Source organism: Pleurodeles waltl, chromosome 9 (assembly GCF_031143425.1).
Source record: "Pleurodeles waltl isolate 20211129_DDA chromosome 9, aPleWal1.hap1.20221129, whole genome shotgun sequence".
Taxonomy (NCBI): Eukaryota; Metazoa; Chordata; class Amphibia; order Caudata; family Salamandridae; genus Pleurodeles; species Pleurodeles waltl.
In genome coordinates this window covers 407,954,445-407,977,587 of record NC_090448.1, presented here as the reverse complement: position 1 = coordinate 407,977,587, position 23,143 = coordinate 407,954,445, and the positions used below count along the sequence as shown (strand labels likewise).

The 23,143-nt window shown below is 44.8% G+C and overlaps 1 protein-coding gene across 3 annotated transcripts in view; it reads right to left on the bottom strand.

The window, feature by feature from the left end:
- The window catches only part of LOC138259414 (forkhead box protein N2-like), a 210,328-nt gene that overhangs the window by 17,710 nt on the left and 169,475 nt on the right, over positions 1-23,143 (bottom strand). For all 3 annotated transcript variants that reach the window (XM_069207162.1, XM_069207161.1, XM_069207163.1), the window contains exons 3-4: positions 13,823-13,926; positions 13,054-13,127 (exon numbers count right to left, since the gene is read on the bottom strand). In XM_069207162.1, coding sequence (XP_069063263.1) covers positions 13,054-13,127; positions 13,823-13,926 — 178 coding nt within the window. The remainder of the gene's footprint in view (positions 1-13,053; positions 13,128-13,822; positions 13,927-23,143) is intronic.

Below are 23,143 nucleotides of genomic sequence, written 5' to 3'. Positions count from 1 at the left end.
ATGCATTTCTGCATAGGAAAATGCGATTTGCGAGTCGCAAACGGCAAAATTTGCCGTTTGCAACTCGCAAATCCTTTCCTACATCTGGCCCTTAGCAACTCTTTCTAGGTTGTCATGCAATCACTTCTGGCATGTGTGTGCTACAGATAGTTTACGAGGCTCATGCTCTATCATCCCTTTCTTCTCTGCTGCACCTTCCACTCTCCCCCCAATGACTGAAGGAGGAGCATCTCTTCATTTTGCAGCAGGACATGCAGGCCTTTTGGCCAAAGGGGCTGTTGAGAGGGTGCCAGCCTCAGATCTAGGACGTGGTTGTTATTCCCTCTAATTTCTAGTGCCCAAGAAGGACTGAGGTCTTTGGACTATATTAGACCTCCACCCTCTCAATGTCTTCCTCGGATAGGAGAAATTCTAGATGCTTGTCTGGTCTAGGTTCTATCTGTCCTTGACCATGGAGACTAGATGGTGGTGTTGGACCTGCAGGATACCTATTTTCATATTCCCCCCATGCCAGCCCAGCGGTGGTACCTATGGTTCGTGGTGGGACAGAAGCATTTCCAATTCCCCTTTGGTCTCGCAATGCCCTTCGGGTGTTCACGAAAGTGATGGTGGTGGTATCAGCTCATCTTCGGCTGTCTAGGGTGCCAGTCTTCCTCTACCTCAATGATTGGCAGTTGAAAGCAGGCTCTCATCAGGTAGTCATCAACCACATGCAGACTACGGCAAACTTGCAATCATCTTAAGGGTTCACTATCAGCGTGCCAAAGTCACACCTGACTCCTTCTCAGACGCTCCCATTCATCGAAGCCATTCAAGACATGGTGCAGTTTTTTGCCCTTGTCTCTGATTGAGCATGCCAAGTAGCATATGCAGGCTCTGCAGTGGGATCTGAAGCACCAGCAGGCCCAATATCAAGGGGACCTCTCTGATCCCACTCAGATTTCGGAGAAGACTGCAAAAGATCTGCAGTGGTAGTTGCTGGACCGTGATTCGGTCAATGGCAGAACCCTCTTCCTTTCCCCTCCCAGAGCTGACAGTGGTGACTGATGCAAAGCTTCTGGGTTGGAGTGGCTATCTGGGAGAGGTGGAAATCTGGGCCCCCTGGTCTCTGGTGGAATCCTGGCTTCACATCAACCTTCTAGAGCTGAGGGCCATCCGCTTAGCATTGAAAGCCTTCCTGCCATCCATCAAAGGGATGCTGGTACAGGTACTTACTCACAGCACCACTGCCATGCGACTTTGCAACACACAGGCAGGGAGGGGTCATAAATCCTGTGCCAGAAGGCCTTGCACCTCTGAAAATGACTGGACCACCAAGGATTTTCCTAGTGGTGAACCACCTGCCACGATCCTTGAACATCAGGTTGGACGAGCTCAGCCATCGACACCTAGCCTGTCACGAATGGCAGTTACACTTGGAGGTAGCACAAGGTCTCTCCTGTGAATCAGGATAACCTTGGCTTTAACTGTAGTTCACTGGTGGAATGCAGAGTGTCAGCACTTTTGCACATTGGAGTTCCCAATGCGTCTCTCTCTTGGATTTACATTCTGCATCAAGTGGAATTCGGAACTCCTATGTGCCTTATGGATGACACCTCTCTTGTTCAGAGTTCTCAAGAAGATCAGGACAGACCACGCCCAAGTCATCCTAGTGGTTCCGGATGGGGCAAGGAAAGTTTGGTATACAGAAATCCTGGGCTTGAGCATATGTCCTTTAATCATGCTGCCCTTCTGGGTGGAGCTGCTATCACAGCAACAAAGCAGTGTTCTGCACCTGGGCCTTCGTACTCTCCAACTTCATGTGTGGAGATATAGTGGTGACCGCTGTTTACCTTCAACCTTCCTCTGGAGATGGTTGATGTCATCTTATGTGTCTGTTGTTGGGACAAATGTGTGGCTTAGTGCATACATACCAGACTGATCACCTTCAGGCTACGTTATCTGACGTTCTGTTTTTTTTTCACCTGGCTTGCAAGGCTTTACTTTGAGCACAGTTAATGTTTATCTTTTAGCCCTTTTTGTCTTCTTAGGGTTGCCAAAATTAGCCCTCACTGTTTTAATCACTGGTTGTGAAGTGATTTCTGAAAGGGCTTCAACATATGTCTCCCCATTCTCATTTTGACACGCCTCAGTGGGACCTTATTCTGGTCATGACCTATCTGATGTGCACTCCTTTCCAGCTACTTCACAGTTGTACCCTAAGGCTCCTTACCATTAGGACTGCTTTCCTCACCACTATCATCTCATCACAGTGTGTGAGTGTGCTTCAGGCTCTTTGTTCCAGTCCACCATATACTGCCTTCTATCCAGACAAACTGGTTTACTGGACTCTGGCATTCTTCCTGCTGAAATTTGTTATGCTGTTCCACGTCAGACAAACCATCGCCCAGCCAGCGTTTTATGCTCCACCTCACCCTTCTGAGGAGGAGAGATTCCATCGTTTAGACCTCAAAAGAAAGCTCAACTTCTACATAGATCATACCAAAGAACACCGGGTGGACAATGTTCTCTTTTTGGGAGTTTTCTAAAGTGAACAAAGGCAAGGCAGTACAGAAGAGATTATGTTGGATTATGCTCTGCATAAAGATGTTCTTCCCACTGGCAAAAAAGCAACCTCCAGAAGGATTGCATGCTCATTCTACCAGGGCCAAAGCTGGTACCACTGAGTTAGCATGCAGAGTCCCTGTCTTAGGCCTTTGCCAGGCAGCTACATGGGCGTCTCTCCAACTGTCTGGACAGTCAGGTTCGATGAGAGAGGCCCTGCAGGACTTTCTGGTTTGAGTCCACTCACAGACCCACCTCCACACAGGCACTGCTTTGATATGTATGCAAAAGTTGAGAAATCTGTGGCTATAGATCTCTGTCAGAAGAACAAGTTACTTACCCTGGTAACGCTCTTTCTTGTTTAGACTCTATATAACTATAGATTCCATGCTGACCCTCCCTATTATGTTATTCGACTCTACTCTTTAATAAGATCCCAAGTATAGGAATCTGCACACTGTCTATCAATTTGCTTTTGGAGTTCTGCATCTGGGGATGCGGACAGTCTCAAAAGCAACAGACATCAGCTTGCAGTAAAAGCCTCTATAAAGGAGGGTACCTAATTTCTGGAGCAGAAAGACGTCCGTGTGGAGCTGCAAGGTGCCACTTTCAATCATGCAGAAGAAAAGTTTCTGGGTCCAGTCTGATGCCTGGGGAATATTCAAAAGATTAAGAATCTGGTGCTAGATAGAATAGCTACCAGCTGCCTCCAAAGAGGGTTGAAGGACAGTTGTGAGTTTTTTTGATACAGGAAGTATTCTGGAAAAGAGTCCTTACAGAGGTTCTTCCCAGACATTTTACACAAGGAGAGGAATATTCAAAGAAAGATAACAAACCCAAAAAACGAAGAAAGAAATCGAAAAGGAGAGGTACTTTTTAGGGAACGTTGCCTGAAAGAAAAAGAATAATGGACATTACCACAGACAATCTAGACGTTATGCTGGTTGTTTATTTGTTGCCCTCGATGATGAATTGTTTGAGCTTCAAAGCTGAAGTTGACAATGAACCCATCCAAATACTGTGATAATGGCGTGTTTGCTTTCATGCTTATGAGTGTTTTCAGCCGGGATTATTTACAGGCCCTTCATTGGACAAAACTGAAATGTATAAAACAAGTGGTAATGGCATTACAGATTTCACACCTGTTTCGTACAAAAAACTGCCAGTGTGAGAGGAGCAGGAAAAAATAATTATTAGGCGCTGTAGAGATCTCCAATGAAATGAGATTGGTCGCTATGTTTTTTCTTACTGCATATATACATTTCTTGAAGTATCAGATTCAGTGTTATGCAGCCAGAACTTTAGAGAAGTCTCCTCTACTGCTAGGGTAATTAGTCCTTTCTGACTTGCTCCAGCAACTGTGGAAAAAGAATAGATGATGGCAGCTGGATCCTCTAGTGTCAGCAGTGCCAAGCCAGGACAAAGCCACTTCAACCCAGAGAGAGGACATTTTCATGCCAAGGTTCATGGAACCACCATTCACTGTGAATCAGAGGTGGGGAACTCTGCTACTGGCGTCAGGTGGGTTATCTGATTTCCCTCCGCCAGCAGATCTCTACAAGAGGAGCCGGTTTGTAGTTACTTCTTCTCAGTATGCTTTTCTACAATGCTGCAGTTGCTCCACACATTGGACACGCCATTTCACTCCATTACTCATAGTACCCAGCTCAGTGCTTAATTTATAAATAAAAAATGTGCCGGAGCTCAAAGCCGTCCTCTTAACCCCTTCGCTGCCAAGCCTTTTCCCGCTCCTGTGCCGAGCCTTTTTTTTTGGCTATTTGGGGCAGTTCGCGCTTAGGCCCTCATAACTTTTTGTCCACATAGGCTAGCCAAGCCAAATTTGCGTCCTTTTTTTCCAACATCCTAGGGATTCTAGAGGTACCCAGACTTCGTGGGTTCCCTTGAAGCAGGCCAAGAAATTAGCCAAAATACAGTGAACATTTCATTTTGTTTTTAAAAATGGGAAAAAGTGGCTGCAGAAGAAGGCTTGTGGTTTTTGCCCTGAAAATGGCACCAACAAAGTGTTTGCAGTGCTAAAATCACCAGCTTCCCAGCTTTCAGGAACAGGCAGACTTGAATCAGAAAACCAAATTTTTCAACACAAATTTGGCATTTTACTGGGACATACCCCAATTTTACAATTTTTTGTGTGTTCGGCCTCCTTCCAGTCAGTGACAGAAATGGGCATGAAACCAATGCTGGATCCCAGAAACCTAAACATTTCTGAAAAGTAGACAAAATTCTGAATTCAGCAAGGGGTCATTTGTGTAGATCCTACAAGGGTTTCCTACAGAAAATAACAACTGAAAAAGAAAAAGATTGAAATTGAGGTGAAAAAAACATCACTTTTTCTCTACGTTTTACTCTGTAACTTTTTCCTGCAATGTCAGATTTTCGAAAGCAATATACCATTACGTCTGCTGGACTCCTCTGGTTGCAGGATATATAGGGCTTGTAGGTTCATCAAGAACCCTAGGTACCCAGAGCCAATAAATGAGCTGCACCCTGCAGTGCATTTTCACTCTATACTGGGTATACAGCAATTCATTTGCTGAAATATAAACAGTGAAAAATAGCTATCAAGAAAACCTTTGTATTTCCAAAAAGGGCACAAGATAAGGTGTTGAGGAGCAGTGGTTATTTGCACATCTCTGAATTCCGGGGTGACCATATTAGCATGTGAATTACAGGGCATTTCTCAGATAGATGTCTTGTTTACACACTCTCTTATATTTGGAAGGAAAAAATGTAGAGAAAGACAAGGGGCAATAACACTTGTTTTGCTAATCTATGTTCCCCCAAGTCTCCCGATAAAAATGATACCTCACTTGTGTGGGTAGGCCTAGCGCCCGCGACAGGAAATGCCCCAAAACGTAACGTGGACACATCACATTTTTTTAAACAAAATAGAGGTGTTTTTTGCAAAGTGCCTACCTGTAGATTTTGGTCTCTAGCTCAGCCGGCACCTAGGGAAACCTACCAAACCTGTGCATTTTTGAAAACTAGAGACCTAGGGAAATCCAAGATGGGGTGTCTTGTGGGGCTCTGACCAGGTTCTGTTACCCAGAATCCTTTGCAAACCTCAAAATTTGGCTAAAAAAACACGTTTTCCTCACATTTTGGTGACAGAGGGCCAGATGTATTATCACGGCCCTTTGCGATTCGGTAATAGCGATTTTTAAGAAATCGCTATTACCAACTCGCAAAGTGCCATGTATCACATTTGCGATTCGGTAATAGCGATTTCTTAAAAATCGCAAATGCTATTACCGAATCGCAAACGGCGATACCGGCCCCATTGGCAGCTATGGGCCTGTTGGCTCATAGCTGCGTATTTTTTGCATTTCCAAAATTGCGATTTCTGAACCAGAAATCGCAATTTTGGAAATGCAAATCCCCAGGGTGCTGGGGGCCTATGGCCCCCTCTGCTGCACCCCAAAAATGTTTTAGGGGACATGTAAAGTACATACATGCCATAAGGGCATGCATGCTTTACATGTTCAATTTAAAAATGCATTTTAAATGCATTTTTAAATTTTGCACCAAGTTACTACCTGGTTGCAGTCCATGGTATTTTGCATGTGCGAAAGGCCATTCTGCGAAAAATCACAATTTGTGATTTTTTGCAGCATTGCCTTGCGACCTGGATTTTGCAGATCGCAAATTGTTACTCGCAATTTCCAGGTCGCAACGCAAGAAATCGCAATTTTAGCGATTCCCCATTTGTGGTCTGCGAATGCCTTTCATGCATTGCAGACCACTGTTTTGCACTCGCAAACGGACGAATTTACCGATTCGCACCGTTTGTGAGTGCAAAACTTTTTCATACATCTGGCCCAGAAAGTTCTGGAATCAGAGAGGAGCTACAAATTTCCTTCCACCCAGCGTTCCCCCAAGTCTCCCGATAAAAATGATACCTCACTTGTGTGGGTAGGCCTAGCGCCCGCGACAGGAAATGCCCCAAAACGCAACGTGGACACATCACATTTTTTTAAAGAAAACAGAGGTGTTTTTTGCAAAGTGCCTACCTGTAGATTTTGGCCTCTAGCTCAGCCGGCACCTAGGGAAACCTACCAAACCTGTGCATTTTTTAAAACTAGAGACCTAGGGGAATCCAAGATGGGGTGACTTGTGGGGCTCTGACCAGGTTCTGTTACCCAGAATCCTTTGCAAACCTCAAAATTTGGCTAAAAAAACAAGTTTTCCTCACATTTTGGTGACAGAAAGTTCTGGAATCAGAGAGGAGCCACAAATTTCCTTCCACCCAGCGTTACCCCAAGTCTCCCGATAAAAATGATACCTCACTTGTGTGGTTGGCCTAGCGCCCGCGACAGGAAATGCCCCAAAACGCAACGTGGACACATCACATTTTTTGAAAGAAAACAGAGGTGTTTTTTGCAAAGTGCCTACCTGTAGATTTTGGCCTCTAGCTCAGCCGGCACCTAGGGAAACCTACCAAACCTGTGCATTTTTGAAAACTAGAAACCTAGGGGAATCCAAGATGGGGTGACTTGTGGGGCTCTGACCAGGTTCTGTTACCCAGAATCCTTTGCAAACCTCAAAATGTGGCTAAAAAAACAAATTTTCCTCACATTTTGGTGACAGAAAGTTCTGGAATCAGAGAGGAGACACAAATTTCCTTCCACCCAGCGTTCCCCCAAGTCTCCCGATAAAAATGATACCTCACTTGTGTGGGTAGGCCTAGCGCCCGCCACAGGAAATGGCCCAAAACACAACGTGGACACATCACATTTTTTCATAGAAAACAGTGCCTACCTGTGGATTTTGGCCTCTAGCTCAGCCGGCACCTGGGGAAACCTAGCAAACCAGAGCATTTTTGAAAATTAGAAACCCAGGGGAATCCAAGATGAGGTGACTTGTGGGGCTCTGACCAGGTTCTGTTACCCAGAATCCTTTGCAAACCTCAAAATTTGGCTAAAGAAACACGTTTTCCTCACATTCGGTTCTTGAATCTGAGAGGAGCCACACATTTCCTTCCACCCAGCGTTCCCCAGGGGGGGCAGAAATGGCCTAAAAAAAAATTGCCCCCCCACCGCCCCAAACCCCCCGAGAGCGACCCTTGCCTATGGGGTCGCTCCCCCTGTGTGACATTGGCGCCAAAAAAAAAATCCCCGGTGCCTAGTGGTTTCTGCCCCTTGGGGGCAGATTGACCTAAAACCGGCCAATCTGCCCCCAAGGGGGGCAGAAGTGGTCTAAATACAATTTGCCCCCCAGGGGAGCGACCCTTGCCTAATGGGTCTCTCCCCATCTCTGAAAAAACAAACAAACAAAAAAAAAAACCCACAATTTTTTTTTGCCCTGGCGCCTAGAGGTTTCTGCCCCCCGTGGGGGCAGATCGGCCTAATAACAATAGGCCGATCTGCCCCCAGGGGGGCAGAAATGGCCTAAAATAAATTTGCCCCCACCCCCCCTTGGAGCGACCCTTGCCTACAGGGTCGCTCCCCCAGCGTGATATTGGCGCCAAAAAAAAAATCCCTGGTGCCTAGTGGTTTCTGCCCCCCTTGGGGGCAGATTGGCGTAGCAAAAATCGGCCGGGCAGAAATGGCCTAAATACAATTTTCCCCTCCAGGGGATCGACCCTTGTCCAAGGGGTCGCTCCCAATCTGTAAAACAAAAAAAACAAAAAATCCCTGGTGCCTAGTGGTTTCTGCCCCCCTTGGGGGCAGATCAGCCTAATCAAAATAGGCTGATCTACCCCCCAGGGGGGCAGAAATGGCCTAAAATAATTCCCCCCCCAGGGAGCGACCCTTGCCTAAGGGGTCGCTCCCCTTGCGTGAAATTCACGTAAAAAACAAAAAACTCCCTGGTGTCTAGTGGTTTCTGTCCCCCTTGGGGGCAGATTGGCCTCATAAAAATAGGCCAATCTGCCCCCAAGGGGGCAGAAATGCCCTAAATATAGTTTGCCCCCTAGGGGAGTGACCCTTGCCTAAGGGGTCACTCCCCACACCTAAATCAAAAACATAAACAAAAACAAAAGAAAAAAAAACAAAATATCCCTGGGGCCCCTCTGGGGGCCCCCCTTTCTGCACCCCAGGGGCAGATCGGCCTAATAATAGGCCGATCTGCCCCCGGGGGGGCAGCAAAGGCCTTCCCAAAAAATGCCCCCCCTGGGAGCGACCCTTGCCCAAGGGGTCTCTCCCTTATGTCCATTTAAAAAAAAAAAAAAAATCCCTGGTGTCTAGTGGGCGTTTCAAAAGCCGGATTGCAAGCAATCCGGCTTTTGAAACGCTTGGAGAGACTTCAAAGGGAAGGAAATACATTTCCTTTCCTTTGAAGCCTCTCCTTGCCTCCCCCACGTGATCGAAAGAGAAATGCTTTGCATTTCTCTTTTGATCGCGCTGGAAGCTGAGCTTCCAGCACGATGGGTGAGGCTCTGTGACATTCAGCGCGCGCCCGCGCGCTGAAGTCACAGGGGGTGTGGGGGGAGGTCGGGGGTGGAAGGGGAAGGGCTTCCCTTTCCATCCCTGCCTTTGTGGGGGTGGGGGGAAGCACACAGAGGGAGCGAGAGCGCTCTCTCTGGGCTGTGTGCCGAGGACGTAGTGGTTACGTCCTCGGCACAGCAACACTGTGCCGAAGGACGTAACCACTACGTCCTCGGCACAGAACCGGTTAAACATGCAGCTAATGCAATTAAATGTGGGAACACAGAATACTGAGGCAGCGTAATCCTGAAGCCATCTCGGGCCTCTTCAATCCATTTACAGGCACTCCCTGCCCCTTCAGCTCACTTTTGCAGCTTCTGCTTTCTCCCACTGTGACGCTTTTTTTGTTTTTCCCTTTCTCTGTCTTTCCCATATGTGTCTTTTGTTCGCAGCAAATGCTTGGTGCAGAAGAAAAAGTGCCGGCTCTCAAAAATAAGTGCTGGTGCTCAGCACCGGAAACAACAAGCACAAATTAAGCACTGACCCAGCTCACGACACTTACCAAGGTGCAGGGGATTGAAAGCAGCTAAAGTAGCAAGCAGTGCCAGGCAGTCAAGGTCAAACGCGGCACCAGTCAATTCTTAGAGAGGCAGTGACACCCAATAGCCGGAGGCACAGAGGCAAGATGTGCATTAGTAGTCCAGTGACATCAGGGGTGCACAATCTCTTTTTAGGGGCTATACCCTATATCGATCGGAATTTCCCATGGCAAAGCTTGGCAATATTATTGATACCTCATCGCCATTTTGGATATGTCCCTCGTCCTAATTTTTGTTAATGTCATTCCCATGAAAATGATGACTCTCTAAGACCTGTACCACAGAAGAAAATGTTAATATAGCCGGTTTCGCTAGATATAGGCCCTCATTACAACCCTGGCGGTCAAAGGCCACCAGTGTTGTTTTGGTGATCGTACCTCCAACAGGCTGGCGGCACAAGTTGCCATAATTTAGCGCTGCGGTCAGACCATAGTTGTCCCAGCGGTTTTCCGCCATCGTTGTCCCGGCGGTTATAATTCGCCAGTGCAGCACTGCTTGCAGCACTGCCCTGGGGATTATGACTCCCCTTCCCGCCAGCCTGTCCATGGCAGTAGAGACCGCCATGGAAAGGCTGGTGTGAAGGGGAGACCTGGGGCCCCTGGGGGCCCCTGCACTGCCCATGCACTTGGCATGGGCAGTGCAGGGGCCCCCAGGCACAGCCCCACCCGGCTGAAAAGGGCGACGGGCGCAGCTGCACCCGTCGCACAGCAGCAACACCGCCGGCTTCATTAGGAGCCTGCTGCAATGTTACGGCCGACATCCCCACTGGGCTGGCGGGCGGAAACTCTGTTTCCGCCTGCCGGCCCAGCGGGTATGTTGAAATGCATAGGCGGCCGCTTGGCAGTTCAACCTTGGCGGGCAGCCTCCGCCGCCCACCAAGGTTGTAATGAGGGCCATAGTCTCCTGAGGTGTGGGTGCCAGAGATGCTTAGCAGTGCACATCGGTCCTTACTTACATCTTCACATACACAATGTCTCATAATATTCTTTGAATAGCTAGTATTTAGGCAAAAGCCATTTGTTTCATTGGAAAATAATCACAAATCTCTAAGCAAAGTTAATACATTTATATAATATCTGATTCTATCCCTCCTAGAAAATCAGATGACGGGTAGCAGTTCCTTTTTGCTAGTGATTATCATCTTGCCAGGAAACTATAAAAGATTATAGCGATTTTTCAAAGGGCTGGCAAATCTGGCTTCCCTTTAACAGAGAATGTTAGCAGAACAGTCAGATAAAGATATGTATTCCCTTTTGTCAGTAGGGCTTATGGACATCTAACCTCCATATGTTTGCTTGGAATGTGCAACATATAAGCATTTTAGTTTCACGGCACGGGGAAAAGAGAAAGAGACAATCGACAGGGGAAAGGGGACCAGATAGAGGTAGAACACCATCATGCATGTCATCCATAAATCCCACCAAATATAGCATGCAGTCCTAAGAACTCTGTTCTTGTAAATGGAAACACAGAACTATAATCAAAGATAGCAATCTTATATATTTTTAGATTGTTTCCATCCCAAATGATCTATTAGTGGGTGGCAACCTCTGCCCGCCCTGATTATCTTGCCATAAAGGATTAAAGGAAGTGGTGTTTATGTGTTTATTTGAAAAATGGTTTTCAAAAGATGTATTTTCTGTTCTCCACCACCTAAATATAAACATGTCAGAGGATAGTGCACCCAGATATGTTTCTAGAATCAGGATATGCTTCTAGAGCCACCTAGGTGTAGGGATACCAGTAAATTTAAACATGCATTGATGCTAAAAACAAACACAGGCACAAAAACAAACTCCGCTCAAGGCAACTTGTTTGGCGAAATAGTAAAATGTGGTGCATTCAATTTACCATAAATGTAAGAAAGAAAAAAATTGTGCCTAAATATACCAAAACATACGTGGGGAGTTGCTTAGACCTCCGTTGAATTGAAAGTTATCCGCTGAATTAGTGGACATTTTCTATTGGAAACAGCTGCTACTTTTATGGCGGGAACCTCTTCTGGTGGGTAAGCGAGTAGTGGGAGGTCTGCCATGCTATGTCTTCATGGCAGATCTGTCATCCCTGAGGCTATTGCCGAAGAAGGACTGTGAAGGCTGCCTTCAAATGTTTAAGAAGATTAAAAGGTCTTGTGCTATGGCTCTACGACATAAGGTGGGTTCACAGCAGGATAGCAGAGCACTCTGCTCCTCAGAAAAAGGGGTTGTAGTTAGAGAAGGTTCAAGTTTTTTTAATATGTCACGTTTAAGGTATTTCATTTAACATTTTAAGGTGAGTTTGCGATTGACATTTTTGTTAACGCCGTTATTCTTTATTACTTTTTATTTATCTCACGTAAATGTTTATGTAGATTCTCACGCTTTCCACCTCCATATTAATTGTACGTGATATTGTTTCAGAGGTGTTTTTTTCTTGAAATTATTGTCATGACGTAGACTTTATTTTATGTTTTTTGAAAATGTGTAATTGGTTCTCACTTTCAGGAAACTTATTTCTCTTACAGTGTGGCATTAAGAACTGATTTCTGACCTTCAGCTATGGCCAACGACACAATCCATGTGAGATGAGGGGCAGAGGGCACTAAAAATAGGTGGGATCTAGTTAGCGTATGAAATGCCAATTATATCACGTGTAATTATGTTGTGCAAAGTTACATCACAAAGTTATTATGTGCCTGACTTTAATGGAAGTGGGTTTGTTCTGTTCTATATAGTGTTCTATAAAATCACCTAGAAACATTCTATCTAGTTCCCTAGCTGTGAATATGTTGCTACGCGTCTCCTGAATTCTCTTTTCCTGATGCTCCATATTTCGGAGTTTAGCATTGAAAGTCGGCATACATGTTTTACTATAGCTTTGTGGATTAAGCGCTCCATGTGGGAAGCTGTCTGTAACCAGATGGTCAGGGTTTCGGTTCCTACATGATCAACTCAGCTTTTCATCGTCCAGGGTCAATGACATTAATATTAGGTCAGACTGCGTAGTAATATTTGCATCCAAAAATGTGTGTCAAGAGCCACATATAAAAGCGCTAGAGAAAAAGTTGTCACAACATTTTGCATCGTTCTCTCCTTTTTAGACAAAGCAGGACAACATACCCCTCAATCCAGCAAAGAGACGTTCGTATATCTTTGAGATCTTAATACAAGGACCAAAGAGTAACTGGAGGAAGATCCCTTGTTTTATAATTAATAGCTATTCTTGGGCCACTTTCAGACACATGGGTGCATCCAGGGGGTTGAAAGGCAGGAGACCCCATTGAACGTGTATGCAATAGCCCTTAGCAAAGACACAGGGTAACAGCCATGAAAGGGTGAGGCACAATGGGATATTATTGGTCATTTCACTTTAAGGAGACCTTATCCCTCCTCCCTTTCGACAGCACTAAGGGTGCGGTGCTCCCTCTTTACAGACTGGAGGATTGCACGCATTCTTTACTGGTGCCTGCAAGGAGGACTGTGTTTCTTACAGTTTCCTGTGCCTATGTCCATTCTCCCTCCTACTCCACATTATGGCTCTCATGATACCTGTCTCGTTGGGGGTGCTGTCTTCCAGCTCGTCAGCAGGAGGGCCCAGTAGAATCTGGCTCAGAGCACCTTGTCTAAAATAAAAGGGCAGAAAGAAAAACGAGCAGATTATTAGGGAGCACAGAATGGGGTTAGGAAGTAAGAAGGCTGCAACACTCCAGAGGGCACTTATTCTGGGCATTGCAAGAGCAGAAGTCTACTGCACCATTGGGCATCGCAAGAGCAGAAATCCACAGCACCACTGTGGGCTACAAAACTGGAAAAGACCAGGGACTATCACCAATAGCGACTTAACCATCCTAGTGCTGAAGATGAGAAGGTGAACGAGACCTCGTTCACTGAGGGAGAGTGGGCTCCATATCCTGTATCAACTGGTGTAATAATCCCTGGAGAACTCTAATACTACTCTGTGCCCAGACTCCTGCATGATCCCCAGCAGTGCACTATGCCCCATTGCCCAAAGAAAACCTGTGCCTCTGTACTACTATCTGCAGACCATCTACACCACTAGCATCAGAGGTTCTGCACGACTCCCTTACAGGTCCTGTGTAACCCCCTGAAGAGTGTTTTCACCAATTCATAAAGGATATTTGCATGCCTCACTTTACAGCTGATGCACATCTTCCTACATAGACTCGTGCAACATCCGGCAGTCTTCCACTCTCCTGCAGGAGATACTAGCACTTCTCTTTGCAGACCCCCTCCACTACTTTGCACACCTCCTGTGTTGCTTCTTACATATCCGCGTGAACCACAGCCCTGCCCTTACCTTGACGTGTCACAGCTCTGTCCACACCAGTTCTTTCTCAGTCCGTCTATTAGCAGGTGCCGAAATTTTGGCTCCACGCACCACAAGGAGCCTTTGCCCTCGATCTGTGAACACGAAAAGAGAGATAACTTATGATAGTTTTCCTCAATGCGTGGAGCATACTGGATGTTAATTGGGGGGGGGGGGGGGGATGTTGGAGTGGCAGTGTCACCTAGGAATCTACATTTTTTGGGATTGTGAACACACTGCCACTCAAAAAAATAAAATTAAGAACTCACCATTATACCAAACCCTCACATTTGCAGCAAAATAATGAAATAGAAAGTGCATCTAAAGAAGCATCCTTTGTGGTGTTACCTACACTGGGGTAGTTCCATGCTCTTGTGAGGCTAGTTATCTGTTCATGCTGGGAGTGTCACATTAGTGTTTTCCAAATGGCCCCAGGGCAGGTCATGGTCACTTTGGCCTGGGAAACTAGTATCAAGGTGTGGTCGCAGTTTTTGCAAGGCAAATCCTTCCACGTATCTTTTGTTTTTTATACATGGCCACTTAATTCTTTCCTTCAGTTGACGTTTACTGCTAAGGAACACAATGGGTTAGTGTGCCATCCTCATCAACTTGGGTGAGGATGACACCAGTCTTGTGGACTGAGCGGTTCATTAATTTTAAGTACGGACTCTGGGCAAGTACCTATAACAATTATTAAGTACACTGTTCCAATAATGTTAACGTAAGACACAAATACAACACAGGGGAACTTGGTAGCCAAGAGCAGAAGAGCCCTCACACACCCAATAGGATGTCAAGCTTCATCACTGGGCAAGCTCCTCGTCACACCGGCACTGCAATGTCTGACGGGCCACCCCTTTAAGAAAAGGGGGGGGGGGGGCTCTTAGCTGGAGATTTATTACCAATGATAGTTATGCCAAGGATGAACACAAACTATAGGTGTATTCAGGAGAGAAGAAAAGTGAAGAGTAAAATTGGCTCTAAACTGTAACCATCACATTTAATAATTCAGAATATGGTTTAGACCAAGATTAAAAAATGAAATAGGGAGTGCTAATGGAGATAATGCTCAGCCGCACTCTCATTCCATAAAGGTAAAGGGAGGTGGACACTATCCAAACTCCTATAGTGCTAGGTCGACATGTTTCGCGTCTGGGTGGTCACAAAGGATCCAGTGACACTTCTTCAGGACCAAAAACATAACTTCTCCTGATAATCTTACATAGACCCAAAGAGGATTCAATTTAGCAAATATTTTCCAGTCACTTACTCATACCAACTGCGCGTCATGGTCAGTCTAGTCGGCAAGTCGCCCATCCCAAATTAAGATAAAGGCTCCATAGGAATGCACGTGCCCAGAAACAGGTATGCGATATTGCGTTGCTCCTGTTTCAGACCGGGGACCTACCTGGGGCCGCAGAACGCGGAACGCAGAACTCGACCCCCTGGTAGGTCCCCAGACTTCAGCGATGCAGTTGCATTTAAGTATAGCCAGATTGTAGAGGTTTCTACCAGCTGTAGTAGGAAGGTGATATGGCTTAGGTCACAATAGGAATTTGTTGTATGACGTTGGAGTTCTTGTCATAGGTGGATATGACATCTTGCCTGTCAGGTAAGGGAGAGCCAGATTGAGATAACGTTTGAAGAATGGAGGTGGGCATTTAAATATGGGCCAATCCTCGACCTTAAACCAATAGAAATCTCGCCTGGTGCTCTCTTCTGTGTAGCCCTGCTATAAGTTCAGCGGATGTCATGGACGTCAATTCACTGAAATGCCAGGGGTAGCGAATGACATCACATCCCTTGACCTTCACTTTTACTCACACACACAAACTCACAATTGCATACATTCTTTCTCACATAAACACACTCTCACCAGCAAGCAAGCACACAACATACATTTAAAAGCATTTTTTACTTACCTCCGCTGCCATGGACGGGCATATTCCAGTTAATTGTACTACATTTTTATTACACTAATAGTGAAAAATAGATTATTATTCACTATTAGTATAATAAAAAAAATTGACAGAAAACAAGGAGAGTGGCGTCCCAACTGACGTCCAAAGTCCAGAAGGACGAGCTGCCTCTGTGTTCCTGGCACAGAATTTGCCATCTCTGAGGTCAGGGGTCGCAAAGGGCAAGCCAGAGGTTGCAGCTAAATTACGTCTATGGATGATGTGTTCCACCTTAAGAGTTGTGTTCTCACCACTCTTCACAATGTTGTAGCACAGAAGGGAGGCTTTGAGATAGTTTTACAGCTGCTTGACGTAGCTATTTTTAAACTGAAATATTTTTTAACAGTCGCATAACACCTGCCTTCTAAAAGCTATCTGGGTCAAGGCCCTCAGGAGAAACCAGCTTCCTTTTTCTGGCGGAACTCGACAGGAAGTATGTCAAGCTAAGTGGATAAATGTCCATTTTGCAGGATTCTATCAGCGAAGCAGTATAGACTGGCTCGTTATAATCTTAAAAATTGTTGGAAAGTAGTTGCTAGAAAACTACGTGGAGGCCAGTGCAAATACAATTGAGTGCTCTCCCTGCTGAAGTATGCCACTGTGTTTCTTGAATGAAAACTAAAAATAAAAAAAATTATAATGTAAATCATTTTACTTTAGCTGCCTTACAACTTTAGGTCTTGCCGAGGAAATTGTGTTGCTTTTTTCCAGACTCTTTTAATAAAATAATAATAATAAATAGAAAATACATAATATATACATACATAAAGGGGCTTTGGGTTAGATCTCTTCATTCGTTGTTTTGCTCATCTGTCATTCACAGATTGTTTCAACCATGACATCATACAGCCGCTATTATAAAACAATTGGGTAATCCAGTGGACCTCTAGACCTGGGTATAGTTAAGTTCAGTCAACAAATGGACTTGCCGAGACAACGTCTTGAGCTAACAAGTCATACTTAATAGAAAGCATGTGAGGAATAAATCAAAGCAAAATGTGCTCGTGTGGTGTGACAGGTGACAAATGTTGTATAGAGACCGTAAATTCAGCACCTCCTGCTCCATATTTTTATAAGTAGCCCTGGCACTCTGGCCATCCATACTAGATGCATTTTCATTTTTCTGGCTGCACAGAGGTGAGCCACAAATAGATTAAAATGTAACCTTATCCTTAAATTGAAGACGTTGGGATACCTCAGAGTGTTTTTTTTTCTGGTTGGGTGCTGTCCTTCCTCAAGCCAATCTGTTCCTTTGGGGTCATTCATTGTAAGCCAGAGGTCTTCAAACTGGGGGGCGGGCCCCCCTCGGGGGCCCTCAAGTGATCCCAAGGGGGGCACCAAACTCTGGCCAAAAAAAAAAAATATACAGATAACATGCATTGTTTTAAGCAGAAGCATGTTATTGCAGTTTTAAAAAGGTAACAGTACATAACTGCAATGTTTAAATAGGTTTAGACATATTTAAACATTGCCATCTTTCTAAAATAATTGTGAAAAATTCTGAGGGGGGCCCAATGGTTTTTATTTTTCAACTGGGGGGGGGCACGGCATTAAAAAGTTTGAAGACCACTGTTGTAAGCTAATACCAGTTGATGGGAAAAAAACTTCCCTCACTGCGTTCCTCTCTGTTTTCCAAAACAATGGAGCGAGGTGTCTAGCACAGGCCTACAGTGATAAAAATTGTGGCTGACATTGTGGAGCTTTTGTGTAAGCCAAGGCACTCAGTTTAGCTAATCCATCTCTTTAGGCTCTTTGTATGTGACAACCCAACTGCTGCTCACTGAGTGTGTTAGAATGTTTATTTTAACCCCAGGCCACAACACATCAGGTGCAGAGGGAAGTTTGTGCGAGGGGTGTGTTATCAATTTTGCACAGTTTTCTTGCATGTACTCAATGCTTCACTGTCACAAGTGTGTGAGGTGGGTTCGACCAATATTTGACAGTGGTAGTGGCAGGTATGGGAGATGTGATTGCATTAGAGGCATCCGTAATGAGCTGTATCTGCACTTAGCACTCTCTGTAGGGTTCTTCCCTTTTATTTTCTGATGTGCACCAGTGGTAGTCTTGTCAGATTTGCCCAAAGGAATAAGCAGTGAGTGTGTACTTTGAGCTGAATGGGAAAGAATTGATGAGTTGTGAGCCTGAGAATCTATTTCAGGAATAAATACCCTTGAATTAATAGGATTTTATAGGGGACCACTTAATCATAATCTAGCATGATTCTGGTGTGCATGGGTGATAGAATGCAGGGGTAAACCGTGCACAGTAAGTATGCACCATGTTTGGGGTGCAACAATATATTGCTATGACTGATTTTAGCTCATCAGAGTGTGTCCTGTTACAGGGGTTCCCTTAGTTTGTCCAGGCTATGTGCAGTCCTCGGTGAAAAGAGAAAGGAAAATTTTGCCTCCAAGCCCGCCATCCCTCTTCAAATAGATGCTACTTAGGAAGTTGACAGAAGACAGACTGGGCTTGCACCAGGTACGGCCATTCTAGCTCAGTAAGCGAACATCTGTGCCCAGGCTTGAGCAATACAAATACAACAGAAGAGTAGACATCCTACCAAATAGCTGCCTCTCTGACCGTCTCCAGCTTGATCCTCCTTTCTGCTAAATCCCCCTCCTTGTCCCCTGAGCCTAATGTAGAGGTAGGGCAGAGAACAGACCTGGATGGGTTTATTTCGCTACTGGATTATTCCACAGGAGTCTTTATTTACCCTCCTGTGCCCAGAGCCCGCTCTGATCTCTAGCAAATTTGTGCGCTGGTTGGGACGACCAAAGAACCCGGCAAGCTAGATGGATCTGCCGCAGAACACACCCCCTGTGTTCAGTTTGCAGTGCCAACACAGGACATCTCACAGTGACGCACCATTAGAGATGTGCCATTTGTGGTGTTCTGTAACTGAGTGATGAAGTAATACTCTGGAATGTATGGTTGATTGCTAACATGGAATGTGGTGAAGAAGATTCTTAGTCAGTTGCGCTGTTCTCTTGAAGTGGATGGAGTCTCTGAAAATGACTACTTGATAAAGAAGATAAAATCAAGTTCATCAAGCTGCGTGAGCCTTCTTATTGGAACGTAACATTGGCAGCGAGTGACGTGCTGCCCATCCAGTCATTTTCAGGAGGATGTATTTGAATTAGAACTACGGAGACTTCAACACTGCAATCAACAGGGTATCAATATTCTAATTTTTCAAGGATCACTACCTTTAATGAAACTCATCGACTGACTTTTGAGGCATTGGAGAGATGTACAAATGCCATGAAGATGTTGAAGGGGCTTGTGTAGGGCTTAGGCTCTGATGTATCCGTGAACATTTCAGAGGCTCGAGGACTGAAGGCTGACAGCGACAGTTGTTTTGAAAATAAGCCGGAGCTGTTGTCAGGTGAGTGCGTTGAGAGCTGCCTCTGGTATCGTCATTGCGGTGAGAGATGCCTCTCGTGTTGTAATCTTGGTGGCGAGTGAGATGCCAGGTGAGTGCTGCCTCTGATGTTGTCACCCCTGCCACAGAACAAGCTCCACCAACTTTAAAAACTGGTGTCCTGATTGGTTGTCCTCCTAGCGGTAGAACAAGCTTCACCGCTTCTAAAAAAACAATCATCCATGGTTTATGTAGCGGCCATCTTAGTCAAGGAATGGTTTTGGAGCTCCAACGCGTATCGTCAGTGATACACACTCTATTTAGGATAACTCAGAACTACAATGCATGTCAACAGTGATATGCACACTAACTATAATAGTATTTACTATTACATTTTGGGATGCATTCGGATCTGTAGTGCGTATCGCCAGTGATACGCACACTATTTAGAATATTTCAGACCAACAACACGCATTGCCCACACTTGAAATACAACACGTTGATGCTTGAACAATGCATATCAACAGTGATATGCACAGTAACGTTTATGGTATTTATTAACAACACAATGGCGCTATGCGTGTTTTCACCATTATCATGAAGACTTTTGATTTTATGTTGTAACTGTGTTTTCATGAATTGTTTCATATATATATATATATATATATATATATATATATATATATATATATATATATATATATACCCAGTAGACATCTTGCATAAGTTTGCCATCTGATGTTGAGCTTGGAGTGTTACAAGTTCTTTGAAGAAGGTTTTCGACTCACAAGATCGAGTGACTTCTCCTCTCTGTAATAGTGCGCCTCGGCATTGAATCCTTTGTTAGATTGGTTTCCTGCAGGAGGGTGAAGTAAAAAGTGTACAAATGTATATGTACATATATATATAGTGAGAAATGTGTGATCTGATGGATGTATAGGAATGTGGAAGTAAGCATCTTTTAGATCTAATGCTGTCATGTAGTCTTGTTTCTGTGACAGGGGAATGATGTCCTGTAGGGTGACCATGTGGAAATGCTCTGACAGAATGTACTGATTGAGGGGTCTGAGATCCAAGATTGGTCTGAGAGTACCATCATTCTTTGGTTTGAGGAAGTATAGGGAATATACTCCTGACCCTTGTTGGGATATAGGTACCATCTCTATGGCATCTTTGAGTAGAAGTGATTGTACCTCTTGTTTTAATAAATTTAGATGTTCCAGAGAAAGTCTGTGCAAGTGAGGGGGGATGTTTGGTGGACTAGAGGTGAGTTCTAGGCAATAACCATGTTGGATAATTGATAGTACCCATTGATCTGTTGTAATGTTGTGCCATTGTTGGTAGAATTTTCCAGCCTTCCTCCTGCAGGAGATGTGTGCTCTGTGGGGATGTGTAAAAAGTCACTGTTTGGTTGAGGTGGAGGAACCTCTTGGGGTGGTAATTTACAGCTGCCTCTAAAGATATTTCCTCTGAAAGAGCCTCTGTTGTAAAAATGTGGCCCTTGTTTCTGTTGGGATGTGGACAGCTCTGGGGTTGATGGTATAAAGCCACCTCTAAACTGGGGTCTACGAAAAGTTCCCAGAGTAGGGGTAGTTTAAGGAGCACCCAGAGCCTTAGATGTATCAGAGTCTTTTTTTAAGCTTTTGTTTGGTGGTATCTACTTCTGGGCCAAATAAGTGTTGCTTATCAAAAGGCATATTTAACACTGCCTGTTGTATTTCTGCGTTGAACCCTGAAGTTCTTAACCATTAGTGCCTTCTAATAATCACACTGGTATTGATACCTCTTGCTGCTGTGTCTGCTGCATCTATTGCAGATCTAATTTGATTATTAGAGATAGTGTGCCCCTCTGTTACTATCTGCTGTGCCCTTTTCTGATGTTCTGGTGGACAGTACTGTAAGAACTCCTCCATCTCATCCCAGTGAGCTCTGTCATATCTTGCTAACAGTGCTTGAGAATTTGCAATCCTCCCGTGATTAGCAGCTTGAGTTGCTACTCTTTTCCCAGCTGTGTCAAATTTATGACTCTCTCTTTGTCTGAGGGAGGTGCATCCCCTGTGGATTGGCTATTTGCCCTTTTCCTTGCTTTACTGACGACTATAGAGTCAGGTGGTAATTGGGCTCTAGTATAAAGTGAATCTGAAGGTGCAGGTTTATACTTTTTGTCTACCCTTGGTGTGACAATTCTAGACTTCACAGGTTCTTTGAAAATGTCCTCTGCATGTTTAAGCATGTCTGGGAGCATAGGTAGACATTGATACTCTTTGTGAATAGATGTTAATGTATTAAATAAGAAGCCATCTTCAATGAGATCTGTTTGCAACTGCACGCTGTGATATGCAGCTGTCCTAGCTATAACCTGATTGTAGGCAGTGGTATCTTCAGGTGGAGATGGACTAGCAGGGTATAAATCAAGATCATTAGAAGGTATGGGATATGAATCATATAAGTCCCATGGATCTATATCCTGATGAGTATCGTCTAAATCATCCCCATGTTTTCAGATAGGGGATTATGGAGAAAATTGTGTAGGGGAAGGTGGTGGTGGAGTATCTGGTGGTGGAGAAGCAGGAAGTAAAGTAGAATGTGGTGGTGAAGGCTGTTTTAGTGCCTTTGGTTTCTCCTTTTGCTTAAATATTTTAGCAGGTGGAGTCCCAGATTCTACAGTCTCTTGTGAAGTCAATTTTCTCTTTGTTGTAGCAGGGGGAGAAGCAATAATTCTAAGTGTGTCCTTATGGATATGGATTTTGCTCTGTTTAGCATCTATTACTTCCAGTATGGGCCTTATTTCAGAAGAATCCTCAGTAATAGCATATTTTCCACCGACAGGTTTCAGCTCTGAAGTGGAAGTCTCTTATTTTCAGCTTAATCCCGAAACAGGTATGGCATGCTGTTTGGTCGGTGCCGAATGCACTTTAGTCTTCAGTTTCGGTGCCAAATCCGAGGGTTGGTCATCCAACTGTGTTTTTGGGGTCCGACCATGGCCGGCAAGCAGTGGGGAACCCAAGACGGGTGTTGAAATCTTTTTTGTTGCTTTTTGTGGATGGGAAGGGGCTGATGTACTCACTTACTGTGCCGCTGCGATGGAATAGCTGTCCCCATCACAATCTCGATCCGAATCGGAGTCTGCGATGGAAACTGCAGTCTGATGAGCCATCTCTTCTTGAGCGTCTTCTTCTCCGAAGATGCCAGACGTTTGTTCAGATGACTTGGACGCCATCTCCAACCAATGTGCTCTTTGATCCCTAAGAGTTTTCTTCGAACTGAAGTATCGACATGCTTCACAGCTTTCTTCTCTGTGATCGTGAGAAAGACAGAGATTGCACACAGAGTGCTGATCGGTGTATGGAAACTTAGCGTGACAACGAGGGCAAAAGCGAAACGGAGCCCGTTCCATCAGCCTGACATGTTTCGACAACCACAAGTCAAAGTAGGCCCAAGAAGGGCACGGTCGCCAGAAAAGGGTGTTTAATTGACCCCGACGATTACAATCGGATTGAATGTAAGTTAGAAAACGCGATCGAGAACAATATCAACGTATTTATAGAAAAGAAGAGAGAAGTTCAGATAGTACCGAACCGACATCTACCGGAGCGAGAGGAAACCCGTCTGAACCCGACGGTGGAAAGAAAACTAACAAAGGACTCCATGCCCAAGCGCACTATCTCTGAGAGGAGGAGTCACTCGATCTTGTGACTTGAAAACCTTCTTAGAAGAAAAACAACTTGTAACACTCCGAGCCCAACACTAGATAGTAGACTTATGCAAAGCATGTGTATCTGCAGCTACACATGCCATCAAATATATATATATATATATATATATATATATATATATATATATATATGTTTTATTGCATGTGTTGTTATATTGGGTGAGGGAGGTGATGTGGTGTTCTGTAACTAAGTGTGCTAACATGGAATGCGGTGAAGAAGATTGTTAGTCAGTTGGGCTGTGCTCTTGAAGTGGATGGGGTCTCTGAAGATGATT